The following is an 11,955-nucleotide window of genomic DNA, read 5'->3' on the forward strand; positions in this document are numbered from 1 at the left end:
AGTGATTAGCAGAGGTAGAAAGGTGAAGGGAAATTAAGAGGCTCATCTGCAAGAATTCTATTAGACACCTCTTCACATACCTTATCAGTCTCATTCACAACCATTTCTAATCTGTTCTACCTTCCCTTTTGCTACTTCCACTGCACCTATTCTTTTATTACATTCAAAGAAAACCCTAAGATATGTTTACAAGTTTATATCACTTCATCAATAAGGCAGACTCTTAATTACTCAATCAATTAATTAAAATACAAGTAACCATAAAGCTCTCTCTCTTGAGGGCATTCGTCTACCAAATCTTAAAACTCCTCAACTTCTATGATATCCAATTCTATTTTCCATTTTTTTCCGTTCGAAATCAATAGTTGGATGAAACCTAATACCCATTTGCAGAAATAAAATTTTCAAACCATATTGATGGATGTGATGCAATTGAAATAAATTATAGAAGTCAAAATAATGTGATATAGTAATTACAAGATTTTGTTTTCTAGGTCTGACTCCAACATATATGAAACTTTTCTAAAAAATAGGATTTTGTTTTTAGATTTAACACGTTTCATGAATCTAACCTTGTGGATTAGAAAATTTCATTTCTATGTAAGTGGAGGTATATAATTTATTGTAACAATCCTCGTAATTCTAACCCAGAATCCGTATTGCAGGTCCGAGTACCCGAAGGTCCAGGTGGAATAAGTTGTGGAGTATCTGGATTGAAGTTCATGATCCATACCTTGAGCCCATGGATTTGGATTCATTCGATGAAAATTTTGTCTTACTGGGAAAATGGATCACCAATCAAAGTCAAGTGTATTTGAAGATATCCGGAATCAAGGTAAAAACTCCCTCGCATGTTGTATACGGTTAAGTTTGAGTTGGAGATCAACCCCTTAAGCAAAGCACCCAAATACTAAAAAGTACTTAGGGCGATTGCTTAAGGCAGTTGATTGACCAATCAATCGCCCCAAGCGCTTGCTTATGGGGTTTAAACCCTATTTTGCTCCAGTCTCCTATATATAGCAAATCCCGACCTTTTTACTCATTGTTATATTCGGGATTACAGCTTAGGACGGTTAAGAAGCAGAGAACACGTGTTGGAAGGTGAGAGAATGGTGATTTGTGAAGAAGATCCAATCCTTCGTTAATTTTGCAAATCAATTGGAGATAAGTCGATTTCACAATCTTTATTTTCTTTCCTCATGTCTTTGAATGGTGTGGATCCATCCTCCTTGGATTGGTAGTGAGTTAATTGTGTTGGTTCTATTCTCCATCATTGATCTTGGTTAGATTATGTCTGAAAACGGATCATTGCATCCAAATAAAGGATAAATCTGATTGAAGGAGATGATGTAAATATCGAATCATTAGATATCTAGGGTTTTGGTTTGTGATTGTGTTGTAGGCTCCTTAAGAACGAAATTCAGATTTAGATTATCCTAAAATCGGATTAAAATTGGGAGATCAAAAGTCAAAATTTCGGACTTAGAAGTTCTGGAACAGGGGCGGTCGCTTGGCCCAATAAACCGCCCCAAGCGACCGGCTGAGTCACAGTAGCTCTGTGAAGTTGGTTGTTGCTCTGATTTGACTCTTGTCTTTAATGTAACTTTGTAACCTATCTTTAAGTGATCTCTGAGGTATACTGAGACTGTTGTGAGTGAGGTCTAACTGCACTTTAGTAAGCTTTTACATATCTACAGGTAAGGACACTCTTATATATATATATATATGTGATGATATGCTCTATGATGAACTGTTTGATTTCTTACATATATCATTGCTTTTATAATTTTCTGTAGTAGTATGATTCAATGACCAGTAGCCGAATATATACTATGAATGTTTATATGTATTTTCATTGTATGGGACATTGCCTACTGATGCCCCCAGCACTATCATGGTTGCTGGATGATATACCTAGGAGTTTAGATTGTATGGCTAGGTACCCTCATATGCTATTACCCTTTCGATAGGAGAATTGAAGCCGAATGACCTGTGATAGCAGTGACGTGACTCTGTTTCATCCTACAACGCTAGGATTATTGAGTGTCAATATTTTTGGGAGATGTGTTTCCTTACTGAGTTCATCAAAACTCATTTCTTTTGTGTGTTGAAATTATATTATACAGATGGGTATACTGGATCAGGAGAAGTTCCGTATGATTAGAGCAACTCCTATGAAGAGGTTGTGGAGGTGTCAATGGGAGACAAAGATGTATGTCATGAAGCTTCCTGTAGATGCTTGGAGTGCGCTTATAACACCCATTAACGGCAAAAGGAGACAGATAGCTCGATAATTCGAGAAGTTAGTGGAGGAGAGCTGGATGGCTCCCTTCGTTGCTAAATTAGAAGAGTAGACCATCGCTCAGGAGAGAGCTAAAAGAATAAAACTAAATTAATTTAGTTTTTGCTTCCATTGAATTCGATCAATTTTGGGACATATTACTTTGATTCTTTTCTTTAATTCATCCTAGGAGTATTTGGACTCCTATATAACTTTTCATTTGAATTATTTGAATTTACTCTTGCTCTTGATTAATGTTGCTTGCATTTATTGTTATTGATAGTAAACCATGGATCCTGTGACGGATCGCACCCAAGGCTTATCGGGCATGACCGATACCAGTGAGTGGGGTGTGACACTTATCCCCCACATCTTCCCTCAATCTTAATCTTAACCCATATTGCTTCGCTTCTTCTTTGAAAGATATTTACGTACTTACAAGTGTTAGACCAAAAGAAGCACTCATAGAAGTATCATCCTAGGAGAAATTTCCACCTTTCTATTGATATAGTATGATATTTTTATACGTTTTTGTTTCCCCATAATAATATGAGTCCATTTTCGGCTACCACCGCTGACGTGAATTGAAGTGCGTGAGTGTGCCAGAGTCTTGAGGATTCAAAGAAAACACAACGTGTGCATTTGACCTCTAAAAGAATGTTGGATTCACCCCCCACCTTGGTGCGATGACTTTATTGCTTTTTAGGAGAAAGCAACAAAAGCTCGTGGATTCTTATAAGGGTGGACTTGAACCCATTCTAAACTAAGATTAAAGACAAAACTACATACTAAGATAAACTAATTGATAAAAAAAGGGTACATGATTTGGATATTATATTGTGTGTTTACATCCTTCTCCAATGCTCTTTAAATAGACTTAGGAAGTAGTCAATTGGTACCATAACTTGTTGTATTATTTTTAATATAATAAAATAATGAATGTCATTTTATTGGATTTATAAGTGCGGAAAACTTTCCTTTATTTATTTTAGGAAAGTGTTTTTTTATTCAATTTCCACATTGGAAACCGTGAAGTCGGAATCCAAGTTAATTAATAAGTGCTGCCTATTAACTTTGATTTATAATAATAAGACACGCCAATGCGTTTGCAGTGTACGAGCAAAGATGGTGTACCGTCCGAGAGCTCTCACACACGCGTATTGGCGGTGTGGGCAGTGGATTGTTTAGGTGTTTTTGGGGCACGCACTTAGCACTTTGCATGCTTGCATCGCTTCGAGTGAAATTAGATTTGAATTGTGTATTTTGATCAACAACAAATCTAGGGCGATGTAAGTAGATCCATACATATCTATTCAATGGTTCAATTTGGACTGTTAGATCATGCGGCCAAACGATCCAATGGCTCAAATCTAAACGTAGGCATTTGTATCCCTACAGAGAGGTGCACCCATACAAATAGAATCATGAACTGTTTAGTAGAGGCACCTCAATGCCTATAAATACCCTCTAGCTTCTCAACAGCAAGAGATAAGAAAATTCCTAAGTTTTCTCATTCTTGAGTTTTTTGTTTGTGCTTTGCAAAATTTGGGGAAAAACAACTTTGAGTTGGGCTTCTTTGTATCTTGGGAGATGGTTCGTACCTAATAGCACCTTTAGTGAGGGTGAATTAAGTCTTAAGGATAGCGAACTATAGTAACGTGCCTAGAAGTTCTTGCTTTCACATTGTGATTTCGTGCTCCTGATAAAACTTTTGAAGTTACATAACCTCCACTTAGAGTTACAAAAACCATCATAACTTTTACATAGTTACTAACTACTAATAGCTACAATATCTTCTCAATTTCATCCAAATGCATTAAATCAGGTTCTCCTTTGGCTAGGGGTGTCAATTTGTAGCCCGAATCGTTAAAATCGAACCGCACTAGCCAATTATAGCCCGAACAAGCCCGAACCGAACCTTAATGGGCTGTGTTTGGGCTAAGGGTGGTAGAGTCCGCACCAACTTGAACCCAAACCGCAACCTGTTATAACCTGTTTTACAACCTGTTATATAGTTTAACATTAAATATTGTTTGAATCATCATATTACCATTAGGTAGTTGGTATAAACTATCAAAAAAATTGAGCATGAATTCAAAAATCAAATAGTCATTCTACTACTTATAAGAGACAATTAGAAGGATTAAATATTAATGTTCAATTGAATGTACGGAGTTTGTTTAAATTAAGTAAATATTTATCAAGTATGAAAATGTTGATTAAGTATGATTATATTTATCGAGAGGTATTTCTTTTGCATATCAATTAAATACCAACTCAAAAAAGAGATGGATTTCATAGAAGGGAGAAAAAAAATCAACATTCTCACAAAACAAGAACCCAATTTCAAGACAATCAATCATATCACAACTTAAAATTTAAAAGGGTTTTTGGTTTGAAGATTTGTTTCAAGACTATCAGGTGGAGCCTAAGGAATGAGCTTGTAGTTTCTATGTTACTACTTATTATTTAAGTTCTTGATTTCTATAAGGTGAGTGGGATTTCTACAATATGGAATGACTTTTCATTTTTTAATGAAAATTGATCAATAATAATTTTGTTTTCCATAAAATTTTGGTTCTTGTTATATGATGTTTGACTATTTATTTTTATTTTTTTATTGTATATTATAAATTATTAACCTAAAATCGTTAGTCAACCCGAGTATATACCGTTAGCCCAAACCGTTAGTTAGCCCGAAACCAAATCGAAACCAGGCCCGAAACCATTAATTCCAGTATTGAAAAAAAATTTACTAAAATAATATTGAAAAATATATTTAATCAAACACAGTATTCTTGTTTATTTTCATCACTGAATTGAAATCGGTGGAGTGATTTACTAATCAGTTTGGTATCGGAACTGACTTTTGGAAAAGTTTTTTCTTTTTGGAAACACTCAATGAATCATAGATCGAATTTGACATAAAGACTACTCGATGTTGATAAATTACTCTTTTGATTGGCTATATGTAGTTGACTGACGTTTAATCAAAAATTTTGAAATGCTAAAAGTGGCGCAAGAAATGTTAAAATTGTCAAAAAAGACTCAAAGACTTTCTTCGTTTTGTCTTTGTTACAGCTCTGTTTTGCTACAATTAAGGGTAAAAGCTTGTCCTGCCTCTAAGGAAGAACCATCATCAACATTAAAGGACATGTAAAGAGGTTTGAATAGAGCCCTTATCAAGTGAGAACAATGTTCTGCACTTGACCCTTTTGAATTACAAAATAAAGCATGGGGCCCACATGAATCTCACTAAGGCTTCTATCTCTATTTTTTGAAAATATTTTCAAGTGAGTCTCACCCTCTATTTTGTGATTCAAAAGTGTTAAGGGAGCATATTGTTCCCCCTGAAGCGGAGCTAATCTAGAGTTGTTGGAATACCCAGGAAAGCTTTGCCGGTAAATCTTTAAGATGAGTTCGAATTATGGTTCAAAATCTCTATTTCAAGGTCCATCTCACCATCTCAAAATAGAGAATTGCCTTGAGATCTCGCTGACTTGGTGAAAATTTCTTTCCCAACTCGAGGCTCCAACCCAAGACTATTGAGGTTAAAACTTGTTGATCAATCTATTTCGTCTGTTCTAAATACATTGATGACTCATTTATGAAACCTTAGATGATTCCACGGAACAATAAATCGTCGAATTTCACCAAAATTCACATTCGCCAGCGATAAATAGAGCGATCGAAATTGCAACACGTTGTTGGAAAATCAATAGAAAAGTTCGAAATCGCCCAAGTTGCGGAAAACGATTTTTTTCGAGTTTCACTTTCCTCCACCGTGGAAAAGGTCGGAATCGATTTTCCAGAGCATCAACCACTCTCATGACTTCAAATTCTCTAACTCCGGCTGCACCAGCCCATGATCGGTGCCCCTCAATTTCTTCATTTTTTCCGGCGAAATCCAACCGAAACTCTACAAAATGTTGGCGAACTTTCACCGAGATTTCAGGGTTTTGTTGGTTTTGCCAGCCAGTGAAACTCCGAAATCCGGCAAAGTTCCGTTCCCTGGATGATTTATTGTATGCATCATATACTCATTTTTTTGTATGTTAATATTCATCAAAGTTTGAAACCTAGACAGATTGCAAAGTTGAAATGACCATTCAATCATCAAAGTTACAACTTAAAAGTTGAGACCTTAGACCATATGTGTTAAGTGCACCCTCTCGTCTCACTCATCATTTCGTTTCCATCGGAAAAAAATATCTTGTGAAATCTCGAAAGTTCTCCAATCATTTTCAATTTAAAAAGGCAAAAGCACACTTCTAGCATTAGCTATCTGTGGGTGACGAGTCTGGCCCAAGAAACAAGTGAAGCAACATAGACCTTCACACACCTAATCAATGACCTCTCAACTCAAAACACCTCGCTATCATTATTCACACTCCTCCCCTGAACTTCACCATTAACATCAAAGCCTAACTCAATCGGCAATGACGGATATTTTTTTAGTGAAGAAGACATGGATTCGACTTTATCTTGTATGTATTTAAATTATGTGCAAAAACTCCCATGAAGATATAGTAGAGATGCTCAATGCCCAGATGAACCTCACCACTGATCCACTACCATTACAATTACTGCTCACCGGTCCAGAAACCAACTGCACGAGTTAATCTAATTCTACAACACCCGGTTTAATGGCCAGCCCACTTTGGACATTATCGTGCTGTCACGCCCCTTAATTATTAGTTATAGCTGCTAAATTTTATTCATTTATATTTTATTGATACTTGTACTTGCTTCTCCGGAATTATCGTTGTCAATTGAATATTATTAGGTTGGTAAATTTGGATTATTTTTTTTAGGCACTGGGTTTTGAGGAAGAAAATCCTCTGTTGTGCACAACAGTGCACTTAGATGCTAAATAATAGGTTGAAATTTAAAGCATGATTTTAAAATTTAAAAGTCTAAAATAGACTTATAATTTTTTTAGCCTATTATTTGGCATCTAAGTGATTTGATTTCTGATTCAACGCCCAATTGATTCTCTATTAACTCCTACACATTTATGGTCTTGCAACAGTTGGACGGTCTAAATGTGGTTGAGTTTAAAATTTCGACAATTGCCAATGCAGGGTTGGTCGACTGGTAAGATCCATCCAAACCTCTAACTGGAGAAGTCGTAAGTTCGATTGTCGTGGACGACATAGATAATATTCCCACTCCAAACATATAAAAGCTTTTGTTTCAAAAAAAAAAAAAAAAAAAGTTCTCAAAATTGAATTTTCATTAGATACGTTAGTCCATAAATGTCCCTATAATAAACAGTGACTCAACAATTTTCAGTGATAAATTGGACTAATGTATCTATTGAAAATTCAAATATATATTTTTAGTACAAATGGCTTTATTAAGTCGGGGATGGAAATATTAATATGCCTTAGCAAGAGTCAAACATACGACCTTTCACTAAGAGGTATTAGTTTCACCACAAAAACAGCTCTACGTTGACGAAAATTCAATTTTTATGTCTCTATGGTTTCAAATGTAAAATGAAGTGTCACAACTGTAAGATTAAAACCTCCATTTTCGAACACCAATTCAATTTACTCAAAAAATTTAAAAAAAAAAAAATGTTGACAACTCTTTGCTTTAAAGCAAATGGTGAAGAACAAAAATTTGACCCGTTTCAGTGTGCCCATTGGACTGATGTGAAATCATCCCATAAACATGTGGTAGTGGTACCAAACAAACCCAGAAAGGTGAGCTGAGTTGGTGAACCAGAATTATTCTCAGGCAACTCTCTGAGTTCGATTCTTCTCCATCCCTTAGAGGAGCATCAGCTTTCTATGTAAGCTTGGTTCTCACTTCTCAGTGTTTCTTCATCTTTCCTGGTTGAAAATTTATATCCAAATTGCCCACTTGGAGAAAAAGAGAGAAAGCGAAATGGGAACAAAGCGGAAGGTGGAGAAGTATCAGAATCTCTTCCAATCAACATCGTCTCTCAGACCATTCACAGAGTAGGTTTGAACTTAACTCTTACATCTTCTGCTACCCTCTTCTTCCAAGCTCTAATTCTACCTAGTTCCCTTCATTTGCTTCTTCCATGGCGTCTGTTTATCAGAAGTTTTTTTCCGATTCCAATATGACTTCCGATTGTTCAATTGAAAGCTGTGTACCCTCAACAAACGATACAATTATTTGTTCTGTTTATGCTTGCCCTCCTCTTTCTTCTCTTTTTCCTCCTCCGCCAACTACCTATTACTCTGAAGATTCCTTCTCTCATAGATTTTCCCCAATTTTGATCATCGTTTTCGCTGTTCTCGGTGGTGCTTGTCTTCTCCTTACCTACTATGCCTTCATTGTGAAATACTGTTCAACTGTGAACCGAGCGAGAATTTCTCCTCCCCAACCTGATAGTGACTATGAGGGTTTCTTCGATGAAGATCAGGGACCTGTTATAGATCATCCCATCTGGTTAATCCAAACGGTAGGTCTCCCAGATAACGTCGTCAATTCAATCACTGTCTGCAAGTATCAGAGAGGAACGGGTTTGGTTGAAGGGACTGAGTGCTCAGTTTGTCTTGGTGAGTTCCAAGAAGATGATACTTTGAGGCTCTTACCCAAGTGCAGCCATGCCTTCCACCTTCCCTGTATCGATATGTGGCTCAGATCCCATACTAATTGCCCTCTGTGTCGTGCCCCGATCGTTTCTAACTCCGGTAGTCTTGGGCATTCATCGATTGCGACTGAAATGAACTCGAGCGGTTCGGGTACAGTGGATGAAACCCAGCTGGGGATTTCTTCTGGTGATGGCGCTTCAGGAAGCAATCAGATTGGCGAAGGTGGGGTTGGTACTGGAACAGATGAACAAATTGAATCACGGGTTGATGATGGAAGAAAGGATGCTGAGATTGAAAAAGAGGCAACAACTGTGCTATCAAACCCTGCAAATTCTGGAACTCAGATGGTCAGCATCGATTTGGGTGATGATCGTCTGGGCGAGGAAGGAATCGTGCAACCTGTAAAAAGGTCTTTTTCTATGGGTTCATTTGCTGCAGCCATGTTGTGTTTCTCTCCCTCCAATATTCCTCCATTAAATTCGGAAGGGAATTCGTCTACCCAAGTAATCGCAGTGGACGAATCCAATTCAGAACTTGTTTTCAAGGGCCAAGGTGGAAGTCCAGGACTATTTAAGCTGATGAATGGTTCTTTCACTCGTCAAGTTCTAAGAACTGGACCTATTGCCATGAAAAGATCAGTCTCGTGTGGTGGAAAGTTCTTGCTATCAAGATATGGCGGAACCAAGAAATCAATTCTTCCTCTGTGAGATCTTTTACTCCTTTCCTTCTCTTCTATATTTAGTCAAGATTGAGATGGCTGCAAGACAAAGATATCTCAGCTTCTGCCCCCAACAAATTGGGGTCCTCTTGTTTTTCTCTAAATCAAAATATACACTAAAGCTATAAGGTGGTGAACTGTATATAAGCGGAAGGAAGATGGAACCGACAATCAGAGTCAAGTCGTCTTGGGATAAAGAATTTTGGCATTTTACCTGCCATTTCAAGTTTGCAAGAAGAACCAAGCTTGATCTGCAGAACCAAATAGCCGTGGCATTTGTTTCTGTATCTCTTCTGTATCTGTTGCAACGAATTAAATTCTTGATGTAAGTTTATACATCCCAACATATATATGAAATGCAGGATTCAGATGAAGAATCTGACAGAAGTATTATATTTTTACAATTTAATTGGAAATGCTTTATCTGAGACAAGCTAACTGTTATGCCTCTTGCAATTCCTGCCGCTCTGATGAAACAAGAACTTCTAATGGCCCTATTCCCTCTATACCTATTGTTGGCTCTGTTACTTGACTTTAAAGCATAAAATCTGGTAACATATATTTGGCTATCTTAGGAGCTTCTAATTATAGTATCTAACACGTTGTATGAAGTGGAATAAAGAAACCAATCCACTTTATGAGATCTTTGATCCCTCCCATCCTCTTTTATGTTTAGTTGCAGCGGAGATATCTACAACAGTAAGATATGTCAGCCGTTCCCTAACAATCAAGTTTGATTTGGAGAACCAAGCGATTTTGGCAGTTCTTTCTGTATCGATGCAATGAAATTCCTGATGTAATCTTATACTTCATGACTAATGAGAATGCAGATTCAAATGAAAAATCTTACATTAGCATTGTTATATTTATATCATTTTGGTTGCTCATGTTTGCTTCCTCTCTGCTGTAACAAGAACTCATAATGACCCTCTTTCCTGAACATCTATTGACAGTACTGATACTTGATTTTGAAGCATTGAAGCTAACATTTATCTGGCTACTGCAGGAGCTTCTCTGATGATAGTATCTGACATTGATATGGAATTGAATAAGAGATCCATGTTATTGGAATTGATGGGTGCACAATTATTTCTTCCTTTAATATTCTTATATTTATGTCGATCATGGTGAGCTGCTTTGAGATTTGGAAAAGAATGTATTATTTTATTTTTTTTTTTTTTTGAGGGGATGGGGGGCATACAGAGGTGTTTGCATCTGTTATTTGTATGCATATTTCTTCTTCTATTGCTCACATGTGTTAGTAACCTTTCAAGTACCACTTTTCCTACGTTTTTTCTTGTGTTGTTAACTGATTTGCTCATTGTTATTATAAATTTTTGATTGCTTGCTTCCTTCTCTAAACACTTTTGTTCTAGTTATGTGATCATTTAGAGTCTCTTTTGTTTACTTAGAAGTTGGCCTTTACAGGGTTCAAATTGAAATGGTACTGTAACAAAATTTGAGGCACCACATTTTTTTTGGGGGCCTTCTTTATGGTTATTTCCTTCTAATTTTTCAGGGGTGTTACCTTTGCATTCCCTGGTTTAGTTGTCATTGAGATAATTGACATAGCTAAGTAGTCCATGCAGTGTACTTAACACAGTTCTACAAAAGATCTCATTCCTATTTTATCGTGATGCTTCTTTCATTAATTACCATGTTCATTTTTTTTTTTTTTGTTTGGGGGTGGGGGTGTCATACCATATTCACTATTGAGTGATCATGATGAGATAAAGTAGGGATTGATTAATGCCAAGTTAGACTTTTGGAGATCAGCTTTGGAATCAAAGTGTTCCAAGATAAATAGACGCATAGAGGACACAGTTATAATAGTACAGGCAATGAGAGGGCGAAAATTGATGAGAAGCAGATCTTGCAAAGTGATTATCTTTGTATCTTAGCTCAATCATAAATAAAGGATGTGATTAGATGAGCTAATTCATAGAGAATTAAAATAGGATAGATGAAGTGTAGAGTTGCATTTGGAGTGATGTCTATTGGTCTATATGTAAAAACACTTGAAGAGGAAGGACAGTCATATGACTGGTACTGATGGATGGTGAAAAATGTTGGGCAGTTAGGAAGCATCATATAGATATATGAAGTGTAGAGAGATGACAAGATATGGTGGAACCAAGAAATCAATTCTTCCTCTGTGATATCTTTTATTCTTTTCCTCCTCTTTTATATTTAGTCAAGATTGAGATGGCTGCAAGACAAAGATATCTCAGCTTCTGCCCCCAACAAATTGGGGTCCTCTTCGTTTTCTCTAAATCAAAATATACACTAAAGCTATAAGGTGGTGAACTGTATATAATTGGAAGGAAGATGGAACCGACAATCAGAGTCAAGTCGTCTTGGGATAAAGAATTTTGGCATTTTAC

At 36.6% G+C, this 11,955-nt stretch overlaps 1 protein-coding gene across 1 annotated transcript; it reads left to right on the top strand.

Annotated features, from left to right (window-relative positions):
• Positions 1 to 7,932: 7,932 nt before the first annotated feature.
• LOC149016405 (uncharacterized) lies at positions 7,933 to 9,948 on the top strand. Its single transcript, XM_089154543.1, has one exon. It carries the CDS (start codon positions 8,337 to 8,339, stop codon positions 9,558 to 9,560), a length of 1,224 nt encoding a protein of 407 aa, XP_089010669.1. The 5' UTR covers positions 7,933 to 8,336; the 3' UTR covers positions 9,561 to 9,948.
• The last annotated feature ends 2,007 nt before the right edge of the window (positions 9,949 to 11,955 follow it).

Source organism: Hakea prostrata, chromosome 5 (assembly GCF_041222555.1).
Source record: "Hakea prostrata isolate BN-2017 chromosome 5, UWA_Hpros_2, whole genome shotgun sequence".
Lineage (NCBI taxonomy): Eukaryota > Viridiplantae > Streptophyta > Magnoliopsida > Proteales > Proteaceae > Hakea > Hakea prostrata.

What these genes read in the sequence shown, in the direction of transcription:
- LOC149016405 (XM_089154543.1), top strand. Translation starts at nt 8,337, where the DNA reads ATGGCGTCTGTTTATCAGAAGTTTTTTTCCGATTCCAATATGACTTCC.